The following is a 23,262-nucleotide window of genomic DNA, read 5'->3' on the forward strand; positions in this document are numbered from 1 at the left end:
AAAAGACCAGCTTGAATGCATGCCAAGTACAGTATTAGACCTCAAAAACCAAGTGATAACTTCACACGGCCACTGGAAAGAGGACGGATTATCTACCAGTGTAATCGGCGGGTTAGAGAAACCCACAGCTTAACCCCTGCATCAGTTACGGGCTGGTATTAAGAAGCAAAAACAGCCAGGTATGCCCTCCGGAGTTAGACTCATTTGAGAAAACAAAAACTGTACAGAAATGCTGATAATCAACACCGCTAGCAAGGAGGGAGCGCGACGTGCGGAAGGCTTTACCTACTTCTTTTTTTTCTAACTCTGCAGGAAGGAGTGAAATCAACATTAAAGGTTAAAAACTACTACTAATTCTGCCCTGATGCACTACTAACCGGTAGAAGACGCCCATCCCAAGCGGACACAGGTGTTTTAAGATCTCATTAGTTTAACAGACGAGAATTAGAAAACAGGCTCGGGCAAGTTCAGCTGAAAGGAGACATGGGATGGCTCGCGCTATACCCAGTCAGCCGCTTTTGGGTCCAGCCAGGGTTGGGTCGGGAAACTCAAGAAGCAGGGCTGTGTCTTCCTAGCGCCCAGACCCGAGCACCGCGGTTTGGAAAGCAGTCTTCCAGACCTTCTCGAAGAAAAAGAGCCAATGCTCCAGAGCCTGGCGAGATGTCAAGCGCAACTCGTCTGGGCCCGACCCGAGTTTCGTTCAGGGCGTGGAAAAGGAGTGGTTGCCCAAACCCACGTCTTCTCCTGGGTTCATCGGGTTGGCAGAGCCAGGTGGCCTACGGAGCTCAGCACCACACACTTGTGTCCTGGGGAGGAGGCGACACGCTCCTGAAACAGTCGGGATCCTCAGCCCGCACCCTGCCCGCCCCGCCCTAAGCGAAGTTCCTAAGGCCGAACGGGAAGACCTCGGGGTAGCCTCTAGGGCTTCCCCGTGTCCCTCTGGCCCGCCCGCCGCGGCACACGGTTTTCCCCGAAGGCCGAGCGCCGCGCTCCGGCCCGGAGCACTCACCCAGGCGGTGCAGGGTCACCCACCCCACTTTCGGCAGCGGAGCTGGGACGTGCACCCAAAGAAGCCCGCGCTGCCTCGGCTCCTGGCCCGGTCTCCCGACCTGTCTCTCCCCGCTCACCTGGCCCGCACAGCACTGCGCTGACATCGTGGCGGCCGACCACCAGCAGCGCGCTTGCCGGCTCCCAGCTTCCCTCTGGCCCTCCTGGCTCCCTCCGGCCTCGAGCGTCCCTCCGCGAACCCGCTCACGCCTCCACGCGGCGCAGCCCCAGCTGAACGCGAGGCACTGAGGCCTTGGTCAAAACAACTGCCGCCAAACCCCGCCCCGCCACCACAGGCCCCGCCCCACCCGCTCGCTCCAGCATCGGCGGCCGCCCGCAACCCCACCCCGTGCCCGCCCCTTCCCGGGCGCACCGCCTCCGAGCCCGCCAGCTCCAGGCTCGCGCTTCCGCTGGCGTCAGGCGGTGGGCGGTGGTCATCACTTCCCAGTGCAACGCTGGACGGCGAAGGCTGTCCTCCAACGCGCCGGCCAGGTATTACCGGGCTCCTATGCCGGCCTGGCGGCGCTCGGTCCCCGACCCAGGAGAGCGCGGCGCCCCAAGTCCCCGTCTCTGGTGGAAGAGCTGGTTGCTGACTCCAATAAACCTTGGAGCCTTTAGTGAGCGATTCTGAGTGTCCTGCACTGCACAGGCGCAATAGGGGTGGCTGGGTGCTGGTCTGTGCTGCGCCTCGCGCCAAACTGGGTTATCCACGGGATCCCTGTTCCAGAAATCCCTTTATCTTTATCTCCCTCATCTGCCAAGAAAATTTCTCAACTTTGGGGAAAGTTTCCTCGGCCCAAGCTTCGAATTCCTGGGCTTGGCTGTTCTGCCCTGACGTTACCATGGCACTTGGGGGATCCTGGGAGAACCCTTTCTGTGCTTCCCTGGATATTGATCTATTTTCTGATCTCTCCTCCACCACCCGCGTAAGAGCTCATCCCGGCCCAGGGACTTGGTTTGCATCCCTACTTCCTCTCGCCCGACTCCACTAAAAAAGGGTTCCCTATATTTGTTTGTTACATGCAGAAGGCAGAGAGGGTGCCCTTAGTTTATCTCCCTACCCAAATCTTCTCTCCTCGCGGCCACTTCCCCAAGAAGAGGAATTTCTGTGACTACAAACTTGGCGCCAAGGCCTTTTTACTCCTTAAAATAAGCATTACTGTATATATTTTAGAAACGAGGCAACTGAAGCCCACACAGGTTAAATAACTTGCCCTAAGCTTAACAGCAAAGCTGAAGACGCAATACTAGGACTGGAATCCACGTGTATGATCCCCTCGGGCATGATACAAAGCTTGACCTTAAGCCTTTGGCAAAGTAGTGTCTTTGAGGGCAGTTTAGGAGGTGAAGACTAAGAGGAAAGTCGCATGGAAACCAATCCTTGGATTAGGAGCAGCACAAGATCTCCTAGAATTGAGGCAGGCTGGGAACTTGGATCCTCTACAAGGGTGCTTGCACCTGGACAAACGTCTCCTTGAGCAATAGGATACAAAAAAATTATAAGTGACTAAAAATAACTGCACACATGCACAGTTGAGGCAAAGCTGAGCAATAGGATACAAAAAGACCAGAAACAAACTACAAGTTGTTGAGGTGCCAGGAGCTAAAGCATGGTACTGTGCATGATGCTGTCCACTGCACCACCAAAGAGGTGGACAGACCACATAATGTATGCCTCCTGCCAAACCCACCCATCCATCCCTGTTGTTACCCCATTTAAGGACCCAAACAGCTTCACTCCGAGAGCTGGCAAGGGTACCTGTTTCTTGCTTTTGCTCTCTGATGCTGCAGCTCCAGCCCTAATAAAGCCTTGCCTGAAATTCTCCTCTGACCTCTTACCAACTTCTATTGATTAAAGAGTCCAAGGGCCCGGGTGAGTAACAGAAGCTTCTAGAATCTCAGCTGCCAGCGTTTAAAGGAAGAGAAGTAATGGAGCAGGCCCTATTCAGAAACATGGAAAGTAATGAGAGTTGGCTCTAACTAAAATTTTTTAAATAATAGTATTAAAAAGAAAAAAAAAGCATAAGCAGTATCAGACCAGTGCAGCCACCTGCTTGGTGGCAGCCTATGATTCATCAGAAGCCAAGGATCTCACCAAGACTGTCTAGTTAGGTTCACTGTCGGCTGGCATGGTCACTCTGACCCCATTTCTTGCCCTGGGAGACTACTTGCGTGCCAGGAGATTCCACTCCCCTGGGAAGAGCCAGGCAGCTTCTGGGGAGGGGGAAGATGTGACATCTTACCTACGTTTGAGCCTTCTGGGACTACAAGTTCTCCTCACCTTTTAGGAGGAGCTCAGGAAGATGAGATCCCTCATCAGGCACCACTGGGTTACAGGCGGAGCTGGTAGTAGGATCCAGGCCTCCTGAATCCTGAACTCTTTTTTTCCAAATGGATGCCAACGTGGGAGGATTCTGTGACAATATTAACATCAGCCTGGCAAAGAGAGAATATGACTTAGTAACTGAAGGATTTGTAGACTGTGCCCAAGGTACCCAAAAAGCATAGTAGAAGCCTGAGCTTCTGCAGCCATAAAGTTGTAAATTTTAACTCCACCAAGAACTCGCTGGGTGACCTCTGAGCCTCAGTTTCATCATCTGCAAAACAGGAACTAATAGTGCATTAAACTCACCCCTACAGACCATGTGGTACAGGGCCTGGCCATCATAAGCACTGACTAAATAGTAGCCCTGACTGGTATTAACAAACAAGTTAAAAAGACAATAACAAATAATCTATGCAGGCTGATTCCTCCTCCCTGCTGGAAAATCTCAAAGGAATATGACTATCGTTGACCAAAAGAAAAACGTACAATGTAAAGTGAGTTGAGGTGTATTCAGAGAACTTACTGTGGACCATAGCCCAGGAGACGGCCTCTCAGATAACTCTAAATTGGGGAATTGCTCCAAAGAGATAAAGGAAGAGCCAGGATATATGTGAATTTTTTGCTGGAAAAAAAAAAAAAACAAACATGTAGTCAAACATAAAAATATTACTGCTAATCACAAAGAACAGACATCTCAAGTTAATTATTTTAATACTTTTCTATGAATGGGAAGATACAAGAATCTGGGGTTCTTGAAATTTTTCCGTAGATGTGCTTTTTTTTTTTTTTTTTTTTTTTTTTGTGGTACGCAGACCTCTTACTGTTGTGGCCTCTCCCGTTGTGGAGCACAGGCTCCAGACGCGCAGGCTCAGCGGCCATGGCTCACGGGCCCAGCCGCTCTGCGGCATGTGGGATCTTCCCGGACCGGGGCACGAACCCGTGTCCCCTGCATCGGTAGGCGGACTCTCAACCACTGCGCCACCAGGGAAGCCCAGATGTGCTTCTTAACTATATAGGGGCCAGGATGTTTTCCTTTAGATATGCATCTTAACTATCTAGGGGCAAAATGCAGAATGCTTCCTGTTTTTCTCCATCCTGAAGTCCCCTCAGGGCACATTATTGGTGGGTGACAGTGGCTAGTGGCTTGATCCCTGTAGAAATGGAATGGCTGGCAACATTTTTTTCTTTATGCTAGGTCTGAAGGTTTACTCCTTTCCTGGCTCTGAGGGCTTCGCCCTTACTATTTAAGGTCTGGTCCATATCATCCTTTGCATCTGTGGTCAGTTAAAAAGAATAGAGGTAATGTCAGTAGACATAACATAAAACAGTGGCACCTTAATTTTATTTTAAGTACTCTGCAGGCCTTTTCAAGAAAGACAGTTGTAGGCTGTTCCTAACAGGAAGGTAATTTTACAGTCCATCCCTTTTGATGTGGATTTTTCAGAAACAAGCACTAATAGACCTGTTTCAATAGACTGTAGCTCTTGGCAGACCATGTGAAATATTCCCCCCACAAAAATGTTCTTAAATTAACTAAATTAGCTCCTTTTATACGATTTAATTATAAACATAAATTTATGACATATTATAAATAACCAGCTTATAATTTGCTTTTTTCCCCTCCTGAATTTAAAGATTTATTTTTTGGTTTTTCCTTTTTAGGAAGGAGAAGCCACTGTTGAGCTTAAAGACATCACTCACTGAACTGAAAACAATAGTTATATACATATATTATTAAAGAAAAAAAGTCATATATTTGCTTTTTTCTAACTTTGAATTTAGAAAACTTCATTACAAATTTAATTTCCAGTTTAAGAAATGGCTTAAAAGCCAATAAAATTAATTATTCTAATTCCCTAAATTTTCTCAACTTTGAAAAAAAACCCTAGTGATGTGTTATTGGTATTTAAATATAAAAGAAGAAATTTCTCCAATCTTCACTTATAAAGCTCTAGGGATCTCAATCTAGTAGCGAAAGTTTAATTAATTTCAGTTACAAGTAAACACTGAAGTATTCATTTAGAAACAAATAGCTATAAATTTGGGACCCAGGCAAAAAACAATCGGCATGCTATAGTGCCCCCACCCCACTCCTTATGGTAATTGCATTCTCCTTTATTTCTATTAAATTAATATATGTACAATGTACTTTAAATGTCACAAATAGTACAAAACATAAAATAAGAAGTAGCATCTCCCTTCTCCATATCCTTTCTTTCAGGCCCTTCCCCAGAAGCAACCACTTTCAATTACTTTAGCAATTTTTCCTTATTACCTCCATATTTTTAAAATATTTATTATTATTATTATTATTATTCACACCACACGGCATGAGGGATCTTAGTTCCCCAACCAGGGATCAAACCCATGCCCCCTGCAGTGGAAGCATGGAGTCTTAACCACTGGACTGCCAGGGAAGTCCCAACTCCATATTTTTAAATAATATTTTTATGCTGTTATTTCCTGATCTGTTGACTATATTTATTGTGTATTATCTTTTATGTTCCATGTGGGCTGAAAGCTTAACCCACTGAGCACTTCTATCTGCTATCTTGCCAATCTAATTATATCACTTTTCATAAAATAATGTGTAATTAATTTCATAAATTAATATGTAACTTTGGCTAGTAAAAATTATTCATTGCATAGCCACATAGTGTATAATCATTGCATTTCTTTCTTGTCTCTTTTTATTTTTCATTCCCATCTCCCTTTCCTGGAGAGGCAGTATATTTAGAGGTTAGGGTTAGAGACTCTGGAGCCAGACCCTGCGATCAGACCTTTGCTTTTGTCACTTATTAGGTCTGTGATTTTAAGCAAGTGATTTCTCTCTGTACTTCAGTTTCTTCCTCTTTAAATGCAGAGGATTAATAAAAGTATACAGATTAAAGCACTTAAATAGCACCCAGCAAGTATTAAGTGTCTGGAGTTGTGTTTGATTCGCTAGGTTTTCTTTCTACCTAATCTTGATTTTTCTCCATTTGTCCATCTGATCTGTCATAATTCTTTTCTCCCAGATAAGCAACCATGTCAGATAATCTATCAATTCCATTTTCCCCAAGAGTCCTTTCTTTCTCACAGACATCTCCAAGCTACTGCAATCTGGATCCCTCCAGGCTGCTAGTGATGGCTGCCACCCTGGCATTCCCCTTGCTACTCTCTTCTTGGATATCTGGCTTCCTGGAGTCCTCTTTCTTGATTTTCTCCCTTGCTTCGGTGAATAGGTCAGCACTCTGGGACTCCATACCCCTTCTTTTAACCCTATATTGACCTTCCTTGACCTGCTTAACTTAAAAGTTATTCACCTTTTTTTTTTTTTTTTCCCGGTATGCGAGCCTCTCACTGTTGTGGCTTCTCCCGCTGCGGAGCACAGGCTCCGGACGCGCAGGCTCAGCGGCCATGGCTCAAGAGCCCAGCTGCTCCGCGGCATGTCGGATCTTCCCAGACCGGGGCACGAACTCGTGTCCCCGGCATCAGCAGGCGGACTCTCAACCACTGCGCCACCAGGGAAGCCCTCATCTTTCTTTTTAACTCTAATCATTCTGTTGTACCCTCATCCTACCTTTGATTCCATTACCTCCTGTCTCCTCGACTTTCTCTCTTCCAAGCATTTTAAGCCTTTGCTTTCTGTTGAATCATTCTCAAGCTCCAAACACGGTCAAATTTCTCTAAATTAAACAACAAACGAAAACCTCATTTCAACTTAGCGACTACCCTTTCCTCTTTTCTTCATCTTAAAACTTCTAGAAAACAAAGTTTGGTGCTCCACTCTCCTGAACTCTCTCTGGCCTGGCTTCTGTCCCTCTAGGCCACCGAAGCTGCAGCTTCTGAGGTCACTGGGGCCTCCAGCTCCTGTTCCTAAGCCTCCTATTTGCTTTAACTCCTGCTTAAAATCATTTTGTTTTTATCTCTTTATCCAAACACAGAAAGAAAATTGAATATTACTCCACTAATTCCCGTTTAGAGGAATTTTTAAAGAAGTGTGCTTTTATTTTTCCAAATTCAACTAATGACAACAAATAAGTTAACAATGTGTTGCCTGGTCAAGATTTTTAGGGTAAATGCTTTGGGAAACCGGAGAAATCTTTTGTCATCATCCTCAGTTATTTTGTACTTAGAGAAAACTAATGATTCTTCAGCACTCAAATGGGTGCTTTAAAAGTTTTCTCAGTATTTTAAAGATTCTCCCTTTAATCCATTTCACATTATTAATTTGCTTGGAAAGTCCTTTGAGTGTAAATAATACAAAGGAATATACTCCTATATAACACCCCAGGGAACCCAAATTCCAAGTTAATGAAGAGGGTAGAGCGTTGTTCAACAGGTTTTTCAGCATTGCTCAAAAATTTGTTCTGGGAACAAATTAATATTTCTAAAGTCCTCTTGGACTAAGGGCCTAGTCTTCATATCAGTGGAAAGAATATATATGTATATTCTTCATATATAATATGTATATATTTCCCACACACCCATCTCTGAGATGTATCATTTACACTCAGATTTCAAGATACCTCTTTCTAAGAAAACTCAGTAGGAATAGTTTAGAGAGGCTCTGCATCTCTAACTTAATTAAACTATATAGTTGTCTTTGAGTAGATTTTTGAAAGGTTCCAATTTCTTCTCTTAGAGATAAATATTTGGGTAAATCAGGCAAATAATTATTACAATCACTATTCAATCGTATTATGAACTTTAATGAACATTTCTGAAAACAACTCATTTCTGTTCTACTGTATACCAAGGAAAATTATTTTGACTTCTTTGGTTTTAAAACTCAATCCAGAAAACTTTCCATTTCCTGATTTCAAGTAAACACATTCAGAAAAGCTTGAGGTTGGAGGTTGGGGCTTGGGGGGCTGGGAAGGAGACAAAAAAGAGAGCAGGCGTCCTTTTCAGTTTTCCTGGTTAATCCATTCTAATTAATTTCCTGAGCTGAAGAACAAGAGGTGAGCCCATTTCTTCAAATAAGAGCACTTTGTGTTGTCTTTCAACATGTACTTAAAGGGACTACTCCTGCTGGTTTGTTTTAAATTTGCTTCATTAGATGCATCCTTTGAAGCAAGTGATCCTTGGAGGTGATTGGTTTTAAAAGAATCATGGCCAGTTAAATGCCTGTGAAACCATATAGTTTCATGAAAATCAATAAAAGGCTTTCATTGAGGGTTTCACTTGAAAGGTGTTTACATTGTTCTGTGAAGACTGGAAAAGCAAAAGAAGCTTCCTGAGGTTCCACAGAAAGACAATCCAGCTTCTTTATTCATAACAGGATTTCAGTTACAGAAGAGCATTTTAGATTCAACAGTAGGAGAATTTTAAATGGCTGAGAAAAATTGTAAGAAAAACTTCAAAGAACATTTCATTTTTGTTTCCCTCTTTAATGCGAAAAGAAGAGAAATACAACCAGTGAAGAAAGTTAATAACTCTGAAGCCCAAATGAAAAGTTTTAAAAAACAGCTGCTTTAAGGGGGGAAAAAAAGAATGCATTTATTGAACTGACATCATCAATCAACAATTTTCAATATTTTTCTGTGTTTTCTCCCATGCTGATTCTAACAGGTTGAAAGCAAGATTAAACACTCCTATTCCTTTGCTTTATATAAAAGCAGTGGGCTTCTATTCCATAATTGGACTACATTTTTTGAAGAAGCAAATGGAGCCTTAGGCACACTCATTTCTGACCCACCCCTCAAAGTATGAAATCCAAATGGGGGTGTGTGGCACAGTAAACTGAGGCAGGGAACAAGCACCAATTTTTATTTATTTATTTATTTTGCTGGGACATAGGGGCAATTAGTAGAAATGCAGAGTTAAGGCCACATTGTAGACTTGAAGCTGGAGAGGTAGAGACAAGGGAAGGAGGAAAGCAGAAGACTGTCCATTTAGCAGAGAAAAGTCTCGACTAAAATCTACCGCAAGGAAAACCTTAGATACCAATTTGTGAAAGGCCTGTGCTGTATGTAGTCAGTCTCCAGATTTACCTTCTAGCCCCGGAAAGGTTAATCGTGATGACTTCATACTTTTATCATGAGATAACTTGGGGAGATTTTCCCTTTCAGAAGTACTAGGTTTCCTGCTGCTGTTATTTTTAAATTCCTCTGGAACACAGAGACTTTTGGAAAAGTAGGAGACAGAGTAGAATGTTTTAGCTTCTACCCTAAGAATAGGTGTGAGGTTCAGTGATTGGGAGAAAAATATACCAGTAGATGTAAAGCCTTTTGGCTTTTATGTCTTTAAGAATGCCAGATGCTGACCCTACCTATATGTCCACTGCAACCATATGCACGGTGGCGATCAGCCCGTACCCTGGTCCATAGGTGATGTTGTCATCATCTTTCCTCAAGCCCTGCTCCATGGGAATCTCCAAGAGGAGACAATACCTTAACCCTGTCACCTGAAAAAAATGCACAACCTAAAAGTTGAAAATTATGTCTTATTTGGTGGACCAAACTGAGGACTTAAGCCCGGGACACCAGCCTTGCAGATAGCTTTAAGGGACTACTCAGGAGCGGTAAGGGAGGAGCCAGGATATATAGGCGTTTTTGCAAGAAAGACCAGGTAGTCACAACATCAGAAGATTACTGTTAAAGAAAACCAGCCATCTCAAGTTAAGGTATTTAGTGCTTTTCTATGTATGGGAAGATGCAAGAGTCTGGGCTCACTAAAAATCATTCCTTTGGTATACACCTCAGCTATCTGGGGCCAGTATCCTGTGCTTTCTCATCCTGAGTCTCCTCAGGGTGCACCTTCTGGAGTGACTACAGCAGTTGACTGCTAGATGGCAGGCATCCTGTTTCTATCCTGAGTTCCTTCAGGGCTCACTCTTGGGGCCCTGTGATGTCATGGCTTGATGGCTGTAGTGTGATGGCTTTGATGGCTGCAACATCCTTTGTTTACTGATATGGCAGGCAACATTTTTTCATTGATAACCTAATCAGAGTTCTCTAACTTTGGGGGTCAGTTACTCAGGGAGTGCTGGTGCGGGGGGTGCAAACAGGCCTTTGAAAAGCTGTTAGTTTAGATGGAATTAAAATGTTAAGGTATAAACTCCTGGGCTTCTCTTTTACCATAGTTGATACTGGGGCCCCTGGGTTTCAGGGAAGTGCCTGAGTCAAGAACTACCAGCTCTTATGTGATGGGAGGCAGGGGTAAGGGAAACCCATCATGTTCCATTGATTTCCAAACTTAAACATAGTGCCTTATTTCCACTCTTATGTCCAAATCAGGACAAGGGGTCACAGGGCACCTCAGGATGAGGACAGCTCATACAGTGAGGCTTGTCTTATATTTTTGTTCTGGTGAAATAATTTTAAAACAAAAGGGAAGAGGTTTGGGATTCAAAGTGGCAGATTTAGTGATAGAATTTATCTCCCCTCTTTCACAATATCTACATTTGTTTTTTCTGTAAATTCAGTTTTATTAGATTCCATATATAAGTGAGAGCATACAGAATTTGTCTTCTGTCAGATTTATTTCACATAGCATAACACTGTCAAGTTCCATCCATGTTGTCACAAATGGCAGGATTTCCCTTTTCATGGATGAATAATATTCTATTATATATCTCACAGCTTCTTTATCCATTCATCCATTGATAGACACTCAGGTTTTTTCCATGTCTTGACTATTATAAATAATGCTGTGATGAATATGAGGGTGCTGGTATCTCTTCCAGATAGTGGTTTCACTTCCTTCAGATATATACTCAGAAGTAGAATTGCTGAATCATATGGTAGATCTATTTTTTACTTTTTTTAGGAAACTCCATAACATTTTCCACAGTGACTGTACCAATTTACAATCTCACTAACCGTGTAGGAGGGTTCCCTTTTCTCCACATCCTTGCCAGCACTTGTTCTCTTGTCCTTTTCATAACAGCCATTCTAACAAGTGTGACAAGATATCTCACTGTGGTTTTGATTTGCATTTCCCTGATAATTAGTGATGTTGAGCTTTTCGTGTACCTGTTAGCCGTTCAAATATCTTCTTTGGAAACATATGTATTCTGGTCCATTGCCCATTTTTTAATCAAATTATTTAATTTTTTACTATTGAGTTTGAATTCCTTGTATATTTCAGATACTAATCTCTTATCAGATGTATGTTTTGCAAATATTTTCTTCCAGTCCATAGGTTGCCTTTTGATTTTGTTGGTAGTTTATTTTGCTGTGCAGAGCTTTTTAGTTTAATATAGGCCCATTTGGTTTTTGTCTGTTTGTTTGTTTGTTTGCCTTTGTTGTTTGTGCTTTAAGTGTCATATCCAAGAAATCATTGCCAAGAGCAAAGTCAAGGAGCTTTTTCCCTATGTTTTCTTCTAGGAGTTTTATGATTTCAGGTCTTTTATCTATCTATTTATTTATTTATTTATAATTAAGAATTCAACTTTTTTTTTTTAATTCAACTATTTTAAAAAAATATTTATTTATTTATTTTGGCTGCACTGGGTCTTAGTTGCGGCATGTGGGCTCTTCGTTGAAGTATGCAGGATCTTTAGTTGCAGCATGCGGACTTCTTAGTTGTGGCACATGGGCTTCTTAGTTGTGGTGTGTGGACTCTTAGTTACGGCATGTATGTGGGATCTAGTTCCCCGACCAGGGATCAAACCCAGGCCCCCTGCATTGGGAGCACAGAGTCTTACCGACCAGACCACCAGGGAAGTCCCAAGTCTTGTATTTATGTCTTTAATCAATTTTGAGTTATCTTAGTGGTGTAAGATAGGTATCTTACATTTATTCCTTTAAAATTATAGTAAAGGAATAAAAGGAACGAGTTCCCCACATTAAAGCAAATAAGAGTGGATGAGAGATATGGACAGTTTCTGAAAGATAGAAGGCTGGAAGAGGAAAATGGTGGTGCATGAGGCTGGGTGGGGAAGCTGCTACCTACAGTACAAGCCACAAACTAGGGAGATGCTCCCAGGGAGGGCACTAGTTTGACAAAAAGAACCCTGGAGAGGCCCTTTAGAGACAAGAGAGGGCCAGGGTGAAACTCCATGAAAAAGCAAGAAAATTAATAGAAATTCCTAAATAGCAGTAAATTACTCCCATCATCACCCCCACCCAACCTCCTGTGGATAAAATACTTTGGAACAGCATTCTCCCTACCCCTACTCCCCCAGATAAAATCAGGTTAGCACCAGACATCTCATTTGCAACACTGGATATTAGTAACACAGTGGAGCAACACCTTCAAAATTCTGAGGGGAAATTACTTTGAGCCTAGAATTATACAGTACAATAAAGTAAGGTACTGATATTTCAGATTTTAGAATGAATCCATGAATGTACTACAAATGGTTTAATTATGGGTACAGAACAGTATGTAAATGACAGAAAGTTTGGTGATGTCTACGTGTAGATGAGAGAAGTCAGAGGATGGGAGGTTTGAGGTGAGGGGGTTAAAGGGAGAGTGGAGCCATTAATATTCTTGTGGATATTAATGGAAGAATAGCTCCTGCTCACTGCAACTACGGAAAGCCCACATGCAGCAACGAAGAACCAACACAGCCAAAATAAATAAATAAATAAATAACAGTATGGTATTAGCATAAAAACATACACAGAGACCAATAGAACAGAGTAGAGAGTCTAGAAATAACCCCATGTAATTATGGTCAACTAATACTTGACAAGGAAGCCAAGAGTAATCAATAGGGAGAAAATTGTCTCTTCAATAAATGGTGCTCAGAAAACTGGATAATCACATGCAGAAGAATGAGACTGGGCCCCTATCTTACACTCAAAAATAACTTGAAATGGATTAAAGACTTAAACATCAGTCTGAAACCATAAAACTCCTAGAAGAAAAAGTAGGGGAAAATCTCCTTGACATTTGTCCTGGCAATGATTTTTTTTAAATGACACAAAAAGCACAAGCAACAAAAGCAAAAATAAATAAGTGGGACTAAATAAAACTAAAAAGCTTCTGCACAGCAAAAGAAACGATTAACGAAATGAAAAAGCAATCTGCACGATGGGAGAAAATATTTGCAAACCATCCATCTGATAAGAGGTTAATATCCAAAATTTATAAGGAACTTATAGCCAATAAACAAAATAGCCAAAAAACAATAGCCAAAAAACAAAAACAATAGCCAAAAAACAAAAACAAAAACAAAAAATCAAAGATCTGATTTAATAATGTGCAGAGGATTTGAAATGACATTTTTCCAAAGAAGATATACAAATGGCCAGCAGGCACATGAAAATTGTTCAGCATCACTAATTGTCAGAGAAATGCAAATCAAAACCACAATGAGTTATCACCTCAATCACTTCACATCTGTTAGAATGACTGTTATCAAAAAGAGAGAGACAGCAAGCATCAGTGAGAATGTAGAGAAAAAGGAGCCCTTGTACATTCTTGGTGGGAATGTAGATTGGTGCAGCCACTATGGAAAACAGTATGGAGGTTGCTCAAAAAAATTAAAAATAGAACTATCATATGATTCAACAATCCCACTTCTGAGTGTATGCCCAAAGGAAATGAAATCAGGATGTGGAAGAGATATCTGCACTCCCACATTCACTGCATTCATCATAATAGCCAAGATATGGGAACAATCTAAAATTGTCTATCTACAGATAAATAAAGATGATACAGAATATATATATATATATATATATATATATATATATATATACAATGGAATATTATTCAGCCATGAAAAAAGAAGGAAATTCTGCCATTTGCAACAACATGGATAGACCTTGGGGGCATTATGGTAAGTGAAATGTCAGAGAAAGACAGACACCATATGATCTCGATTATATGTGGAATCTAAAAAAGCTGAATTCATAGAAACAGAGAGTAGAATGGTGGTTGCCAGAGGCTGGAGGGGTGGGAGAAATGAGGAGATATTGGTCAAAGGGTACCAACTTCCACTTATAAAATGAATAAGTTCTGGGGACCTAATATACAGCATGGTGACTATAGTTAACAATACTGTATTATATACTTGAAAGTTGCTTAAGAGTATGTTCCCACCCCACATACTCAAAAAGTTAATTATGTGAGGTGATGGAGATGTAAACCAACCCTATTATGGTAATCATTTCACAATATATACATGTATCAAATCATCACATTATATACCTTAAACTTACCCAATGTTATATGTCAATTATATCTCAATAAACATGAAAAAAAAAGAAAGCATAAAATATTTAATAAAGAGCATAGGGACAATTCATTGGCCATATTGGAAGAAAAGAAGATCCCTACCTGGAACCATATGAGAAAATAAGTTACAGAAGAGAGATTAAAGGCTGAAAGCAATATTATAAAACTTTTAAAATATACACAAGGAGAAGATCTTTATTCTCATACAGGAGAATATCTATAACCTCATGTAGGGAAAGATTTCTTAAAAGGACTGACAAATTCAACTATAGTAAAATAAAGTATTTCTGTTAATCAAAAACATCATAAAGGGCTTCCCTGGTGGCACAGTGGTTGAGAGTCCACCTGCCAATGCAGGGGACACGGGTTCGTGCCCCGGTCCGGGAGGATCCCACATGCCGCGGAGCGGCTGGGCCCGTGAGCCATGGCCACTGAGCCTGTGCGTCCGGAGCCTGTGCTCCGCAACGGGAGGGGCCACAACACTGAGAGACCCGCGTACCACAAAAAAAAAAAAAGAAAAAAAAAGAAGAAGAAAAAAAAAAACATCATAAAGACAGTAGCCATTCACTAGGAGAAAACACATATAACTGACAAAAGGTTAATAAAGGTAGTGGTAGTAGTATTCATATAATGATGATGACTATGATGATGATAACAATAATAGCAAATATTTATATAAAACTTATACGTCAGGCACTCTTTTAAGCACTTTCTAACTTTTTCAATACTTATTGTATTTTTAATTTTTACAACGTGGTGGGTGTAAAATGGCATCTCATTGTGATTTCAATTTGCATCTTCTGATTATTAAATAATTTGAACATTTTATCTTGTGTTTATGACCATTCCTGTTTCCTCCTCAGTGAAATGCCTTTTGGGCCCAATTATTTATTTATTTATTTATTTATTTTAAAATTTTAGTTATTTTTGGCTGAGATGGGTCTTCTTTGCTGTGTGCAGGCTTTCTCTAGTTGGAGTGAGCGGGGGCTACTCTTTGTTGTGGTGCGTGGGCTTCTCACTGCCGTGGCTTCTTTTTTTGCCGAGCATGGGCTCTAGGCACGTGGACTTCAGTAGTTGTGGTGTGCAGGCTCAGTAGTCGTGGCTTGCAGGCTCTAGAGCGCAGGCTCAGTAGTTGTGGTGCACGGGCTTGGTTGCTCCACAACATGTGGGATCTTCCTGGACCAGGGCTAGAACCCGTGTGCCCTGCATTGGCAGGCGGATTCTTAACCACTGCGCCACCAGGGAAATCCCTTGCTCCAATTTCTAAAACGTACATTTTCCTGTCTCATTAACTTCTTAAAAGTTCTTTAAACACTCTAAACTCTATATGTCTTTAATCACTCAGCATATTACTTAGGGCAGTATAGTACAGTTGTTACACACACACGCTCAGGCTAGACTGCCTGGGTTCAAATCCCAGTTTCTTCTACTTAATGCTTGCCAAAGTTGGGCAAGTTGCTTAACTTCTCTCAGCTTCAAAAAAAAAAAAAAAAAAAAAAAGGATATAATAATAGCATCTAACCCTACTAATTCATAAATTCTAGAGAGACCAGACTCTTCATCTGCGCTGGTGGGGATAAAAGTTGGTATCACCAGGGGCTTCCCTGGCAGTCCAATGGTTAAGACTCCATGCTTCCACTGCAGAGGGGTCACGGGTTCCATCCCTGGTCGGGGAACTAATATCCTGCAGGCTGCATGGTGTGACCAAAAGAAAAAAAATTGGTACAGCCACTATGGGAAGAGTTTGCCGTTAGCTAATAAAATGCAAACTCCACCACCCAGCAATTCTACACTCCCTTGGACATGTTCACTAAGAGAAAGGGACAAGAATGTGCTGTCAGGGTCTGCGACTTTATCCTACAAGGATTTTGACATTCCTTGGGTTTTTGTGATGTCCCCTCTCAAATCAGTGGTTGTGACTCCTCCACCCCTGGTGTGTTTTTTTGTTTGTTTGTTTGTTTTTAATAAAGTCACACCTGCATATGACTAAAAATTCAATCATGAAATGAGAATTTGATATTGAAACTGCTTCCTCTACCCCACTCCTCCTCATCACTGGTCTTGCTCCTTGGGGACAACTAATTGAATCTCAGTCTGTTTCTGTTTTCAGATCTTTGGGTGGTTAAATTAACTTGTTTTATGGATACTGGCAGAAAATGAGATTCTTGGGTCAGAGACAAAGGACTTTATTATTCATAGCACAGCAAGCTGCCTGAGTATCATGTTCGTACAAGTTCTCCTTGTCCCCAAGTCCCAAGGGAGAGACACTGGAGGGGTTCAGATGGATGTGACATATAATGGGTTTACATCACAGCTGAGGAACGCTGAGCTAGAGGAATCAACCTCTTTTACAGTGAGTCTGTTCTTTGTCCTGGAAGGAAACAGCATTTCACACCTTTAAGGTTTCTGGCTGTAAGCACAACCCTGAGAAATGGCCTAAGCAAAAAGCAATCAGGACCTTGTATTCCCGCTTGCATGGAATGTACAGGGATGCTCTGGGCTCAAGGTCGATTACCTGTCCCATCATGTGCACAGCAGCATTCTTCAGAATGGCAGAAACTTGGAAATGACCTAAGTGTGCATCAACAGTAGAATGGATAAATCAATTGCAATTTATTCTTTCAAGGGAATATTATACAGCAGTAAAAGTTAATGAATTATAACTACATGCATAATACAATTTAATATCAAAAACATAATTTTCAGCCAAAGAAACTATTCAAAGAATATATACAATGAGATTTCATTTATAGAACATTCAAAACTGCATACATAGTTGGTAAAACAATACAGAAAAGGAAGTGAATAATTAAGAGAAAACTGAGTATACACATTAACTTTGGAGGGGAAAGGAAGGGCATACACAGGTGTTCCCTTTATTCTTTAAACTGCTACTGATTTACTTTAAGTAAATGACTGTTATATTTCACAGTTGTGGGCTTCTCATTGCGGTGGCTTCTCTTGTTGTGGAGCACGGACTCTAGGCACATGGGCTTCAGTAGTTGTGGCACGTGGGCTCAGTAGTTGTGGCTTGTGGGCTCTAGAGTGCAGGCTCAGTAGTTGTGGCGCACGGGTGCTCAAACCCGTGTCCCCTGCACTGGCAGACAGATTCTTAACCTCTGCACAACCAGGGAAGTCCCAATATCAAACTGTTTTCAATACTAAAGCATTGCCACACAGTTTGAAACCAGGAAGTGTGATGCCTCCAGCTTTGTTCTTTCTCAAAATTGCTTTGGTTATTCAAGGTCTTATCTAGTTCCATACAAAGTTTAAGATTGTTTGTTCTATTTCTGTAAAACTGTCACTGGAATTTTGAAAGAGACTGCATTGAATCTATAGACAGTTTGGGGTATTATGGACATTTTAACAATATTAATTGTTCTGATAAACATGGGATATCTTTCCATTTATTTATGTCTTCTTCATTTTTGTTCGTCAAACTCACAGTTCTCAGTGTACAGATCTTTCACCTCCTTGGTTAAGTTTATTACTAAGTTATTTGTTTGTTTTTGCTGCTATTGTAAATAGAATTGTTTTCTTTATTTCTTTTTCAGATATTTGTTTTTGTTGAATAGTCTGTTCTTTTCCCATTCATCTGCAATACTCTCTAAGTCACGAAACAAGTTTTTTATATATGTATGGATGTGTTTCCTGGGCTCTTCACTACAATCCATTCATGTAATTGTCTATCCTTGCACTGTATATGCTTTTTAAAATTCTTTGCCCTCCAAATAAGTATTGATGTATGGTAGATTAAGTCCCACCCCTTCTTCAGGAATGTCTTAACTGTTCTTGGCCTTTTGCTCTTCCATGTAAATTTGAGAATCACCTTATAAAGTTTCATGAAACGCCTGTTGTAATCTTTATTGTAATTTCATTGACTCTGTAGATTGCAAAGAATTGACATTTTTACAAGAATGACTTCCTATTTAAGGATACAGTATATACTTCTTTATTTGTTTGAGTCTTTTTATTAACTTTCATTAAAATTATATCATTTTCTCCACATAGTTTTTTATTAAACATAATCTTGAGTCCTTTTGTTTTGTATTGTTATTGCAAACTATATATTTTTTATTGTAAAATTAAAAATAGTTATAGTGAGTATATAAACATATATGAACAGTTTAAAGAGTAATTATAAAGCCATCACTCATGTAACCTCCATCCAAATGAAGAAATGAAACTTTGTACTATAAAAGTTCCTTGTGCCTGTCTTCAGTAACATCTTCCTTTCTCCACCCTGGAAATAGTCACATTCCTTGCCTCTCTTTATAGTTTTACTACCATTGTATGCATCTCCAACTAGTTTAATTTTGCCTGTTTTTGAACCTTGCAAAAATGGCATCATACTGTATGTATTATTATAGACTTCTCTTGGTCATTGCGATTTTGTGATCCATTTTAATACATCTAGCTGTTTTCATTCATTTTCACTAATATATATTTAATTGTATGAATATACTACAATTTGTTTACCTATTCTGCTCTCACTGGGTATGTCTTATTTCCAGCTTTTGGTTATTAAAAACAATGCTGTTATAAAAATTCATGCTCATGGGCTTCCCTGGTGGTGCAGTGGTTGAGAGTCTGCCTGCTGATGCAGGTGACGCGGGTTCGAGCCCTGGTCCGGGAAGATCCCACGTGCCGCGGAGCGGCTGGGCCCATGAGCCATGGCCGCTGAGTCTGCGCGTCCAGAGCCTGTACTCCTAAACGGGAGAGGCCACAACAGCGAGATGCCCGCGTACACCAAAAAAAAAAAAAAGAAATTCATGCTTCTGGGTCAGAAGTACATATATTTTTCTAGGTCAGTGGTTGTTAAAATGTGGTCTGAGGACACCTAGGAGTCCCTGAGACCCCTTCATGGCAACTAGGAGGTCCTCCCTTTTCCAAATATATATCTTTCTGAGTTCAAATATTCTTCATATCCTTCAGCCAAAACAGTATACCACAACATATTGAAAGCAGAAGTGGATATGAGGATCTAACTGTCTTCTATTAAGCGAACATTAAAAAGACCTTTAAAAATGTAAAATAGTAATTGTTTTGTAAAAGATAGTTATTTTACAAAAATTTTGTTATTTTTGCTAACATGCAATGGATTTATTATTTTTAAAAATGAATTACATAAATATTTAAAATCTGTATTAATTACTGATACAGTAAATAGCTATAACCCAAATAAACAAATGCTGTTTGTTGTTCTTCACAATCTTTAAGAGTACAAAAGGGTCCTGAGTTTGAGAACTGTTCTTCTAGGGCATGGTCTTCAACCTGGTTGCACTATTCTAGGTGTATACAAGGTACTGATAATTTAAAGGGTCTGTTTCCAGATCGCTAATGTCCAAATATGCTGTGCCTAGCTTCATATAGCGCTCCTTTCCTACCTCCCCTTTCACAAGTGACAGCCTTGCCAGCATTGTCTTTGCCTGACACCTTCTGGTCAAAACAAAAAGTGCCAGCCTCAAACTCTAAAGAACAAATAACAACTTAGAGGAAAACCCCTGAGACCACAGAGGAGTAGTTTTTTTTAGGAAATGCTTTTTCAACCAATGCTCTTGGTGCCCATGACCCCTGTTGCATGGGACAAAGAGGACATTGACTCCAAGTGGAAGTCATGATTCGTATGAGCCACGCTGACACAGTTATGTATTTTACAAGGTTAAAAAAACTATATCAAAAAATTTTAAAGCTCTTTCAATAAGTATAACATTTCAATTTTACATGACTAATAATTGTAACTTATAAGACTTAGATCTTTATGGTCACAGGAAATTAAAATGAATATTTCAACTTATACACACATATTTGTTGCAAAGAATTATGAGAATTGATAAAAAAACTTTCAAGCATAAATACATGTTACATTAGGATAAAATTCTGGGGAGGGGGTGGATTGGAAATTCAAGGATAAGGAGTGATACAAAATTTCCCATTGTTAAAAAGAAGCTTGGTTGCATTTTTTTTTTTTTTTTTTTTTTTTTTTGCCGAATGTGGGCCTCTCACTGTTGTGGCCTCTCCTGTTGCGGAGCACAGGCTCCAGACGCGCAGGCTCAGCGACCATGGCTCACGGGCCCAGCCGCTTCGCAGCATGTGGGATCTTCCCGGACTGGGGCACGAACCCATATCCCCTGCATCGGCAGGCGGACTCTCAACCACTGTGCCACCAGGGAAGCCCGGTTGCATATTTTTAAAGTGAATGGTAGTGCATATCAAAATCACTATAGTGTTTAGAGCCTATTGGATACATTTAAAAGAATGATGTAACAGTTAAAACTATGTCAAAACTTTAACATGAAGGAATAATATCCTATGTACTTAAATGAAATTTGATGAGAAACTTTAGCTGTCAAACTAGAAATGTGTGAGGGAATACATACTTCAAAAAACTTTTATGTGCAGTGTTCTGCGCGTGGAGATAGATGGGCTCCAGGCTAGGCATTTATAACTGGCCTCCTGTTTACATTTCTTGGCAAGAAAAAGATGGGCTTTAGGAGGGACACTTACAACTAGCCTCCTGTTTGCATTTCCTGAGACAGGAGATAAGTAGGCTCCAGGTTAGATATTTACAACCAGCCTCCAGGCTTTGTCTCCTGAGGACACTTGAAGATCACAGTCATGGCAGGAAGAGAGAGGGGCTAAACCTTGTTTGAGTAAAGCATCAAGAGGTCACATATTTCCCATCCTTGGGGCAAGGCAGACACTGCACATGCACAGAAAGATTCCTTGTGGGTCAAAAAGGAGGAGGCATCACCCCGGAATAGATGATGCCAAGTCCCCCCAAAGCCCTCTGGGCTGGAATCCACCTTGGAAAAAAGTTGCACATGCATGTGGGGAGGGCCCTAGGGCAGGTCAGGTGTGGGAAAAGAAACCAGATGATTGGCCAAAGGTAAACAAAGACCTGGAAGAACTGCCCTATATAAATGCTTAAACCTCCTCTTTACTGTGCTCCTCCTCATTGGGGAGGATGCCCACACCCTTGCTCTCTGTGTGTGTATCTATCTCTGCCTTGTTTCTGTCTTAACTAAACAGTTTCTCTATGTGCTCTGCCACTTGTTGTGCTGTGTCTCTAATAATAAACTTGGTGCCTGTTTTTACCGTTTTTGCCTTCTTGAGAAATGCATTTTTCAATGGGGGTAAGAGCCAGGAAAAATTTGCTTCTAGCCTCTAGCCCTTGCTGGCCTAGTGGCTAGGATTCCTGGTTTTCATCCAGGCTACCCAGGTCCAATTCCTGGGCAGGGAACTAAGATCCCACCTCAAGCCACTGCTCACTGCTGCTGCCTCTCTGAGATCAATACTAGCAAAGAGATTTGAGGACTAATAACGTAGAACATTGACAAACATGTAGGTGTTCACAGGATCCAACCTAGTGATAGGAAAATAAGGCATGTACCTGGACCAGTGGAATTCAGTGGGGTTGGAAGGTGGGGTTATGCATATTTTGTCTTCTACTTTTTGCTGGTATTTGAATGGAGTCCTTATGTCAGCAGTTCCTCCCAGATAAAGGAACTCATTAAACTGCTCCACTCCAGCTCAGACCAGCACTGTGGCCTTGAGCCCAGGGCTCTGCCAGTGTGAATGGGGGAGGCCTGGTTTGCTCAAGAGCAAGGCACTGATTAGCAGTTAATATGAAATGCCTTTGAGGGGCACAGAGGCAGGTTAAGACAAATGGGAGGAGGAAATGAGGAAGGCAGAAGACTGGATTTAGGTTGAATTCAGGCCTATTTGAAATAAGAGCTGTGACAAGCACATCCAGGAAAAGAGATCATTCAAGAAATATTTAAATTGTATTGGATCTCTGTCTTACACAGACAAACACACATTTTTTTTCTCCTTTCTGAATAACTCAACCCCAAACTCCCCCCACTTCTAGCCCACAAAATGCTCCAGATGACTTTCCAATGAAGACAAAAATAATTCACTTCATCTCCCTTCACATTCCATCACTAATTCAGCAGCTATTCTTTTTCAAGGCAGCTATTGTACTGAAACTTAGACAATCCCAGGGCTGGGATCTTCCTTAAAGAAGAAGAATTCTTCTTGCTCATGTGAAAATTCTGTTTCTGTGACACCCCGCTCCATGTCTCATTCACCTCTTGTACCAGGACAGCAGAGACTGCTAGTTGGCTACCTCAATACCTTTCTCCCTTTCTGAGAACTCTCAAACCAGACAAGGTCAGTCCAAGTTAAGAACATTAAAAATCAATCTCATTTATGAACATACATGGAAAAGTCCTGAATGAAACACAAGCATCACTTTCACTTACATTTCATTGGCGAGAACATACAGTCACATGACCACATCATGTTGCTAAGAAGAACGGAAAATATACTCTACTCCAGGCAGCCTTGTGCCCCCCCAAAATTGGTTTTAAATTCTTGAAGAAGTCACTTCTGTCTCTCTCCACTCAACAACGAGATCAAGATAAGCAAGTTTCCTTCCTGGCCCCCTGCGTGATGTGCATTTATTTCTACTTTATCCTTACACAAAGAGCTTAGCATTTTGCAGATCCAGATTTATAGAGAAGTCTTCTATTAGACTCTGAGATTTTTTTTTTTTTTGCCACCTCAGCAAGACAGTTATATAATTTTAAAAACATTTACTCCTGCCCAAGTGGAAGTTCACTCTGGTATTTTTAGAGGTTTGTTTAATAAAACTTCAAAGGACAGCTAATCTTCATCTTATACAAATTATTTCAGAGAACAGAAAAGAAGGAAAGTTACACAACTCATTTTAAAAGAGTTGTTTAATTGTGACACCAAAACCAGGT

General features: G+C 41.0%; 1 protein-coding gene and 1 long non-coding RNA gene across 2 annotated transcripts in view; both read right to left on the reverse strand.

The window, feature by feature from the left end:
* Nucleotides 1-1,409, reverse strand: part of SERINC5 (serine incorporator 5) — an 85,599-nt gene extending 84,190 nt beyond the window's left edge. The window contains exon 1 of the mRNA XM_059060670.2: nucleotides 1,128-1,409. Within this exon, the coding sequence (XP_058916653.1) occupies nucleotides 1,128-1,154 (27 nt within the window). The 5' untranslated portion in view covers nucleotides 1,155-1,409. The remainder of the gene's footprint in view (nucleotides 1-1,127) is intronic.
* Nucleotides 1,410-3,328: 1,919 nt separating this feature from the next.
* LOC136794021 (uncharacterized) overlaps nucleotides 3,329-23,262 on the reverse strand; it is a 91,887-nt gene continuing 71,953 nt past the window's right edge. Inside the window, exons 2-3 of the long non-coding RNA XR_010840180.1 lie at nucleotides 3,897-3,995; nucleotides 3,329-3,483 (exon numbers count right to left, since the gene is read on the reverse strand). This is a non-coding gene — a long non-coding RNA (uncharacterized lncRNA). The remainder of the gene's footprint in view (nucleotides 3,484-3,896; nucleotides 3,996-23,262) is intronic.

The sequence above is a fragment of the Kogia breviceps genome, chromosome 4 (assembly GCF_026419965.1).
Source record: "Kogia breviceps isolate mKogBre1 chromosome 4, mKogBre1 haplotype 1, whole genome shotgun sequence".
Classification (NCBI taxonomy): domain Eukaryota; kingdom Metazoa; phylum Chordata; class Mammalia; order Artiodactyla; family Physeteridae; genus Kogia; species Kogia breviceps.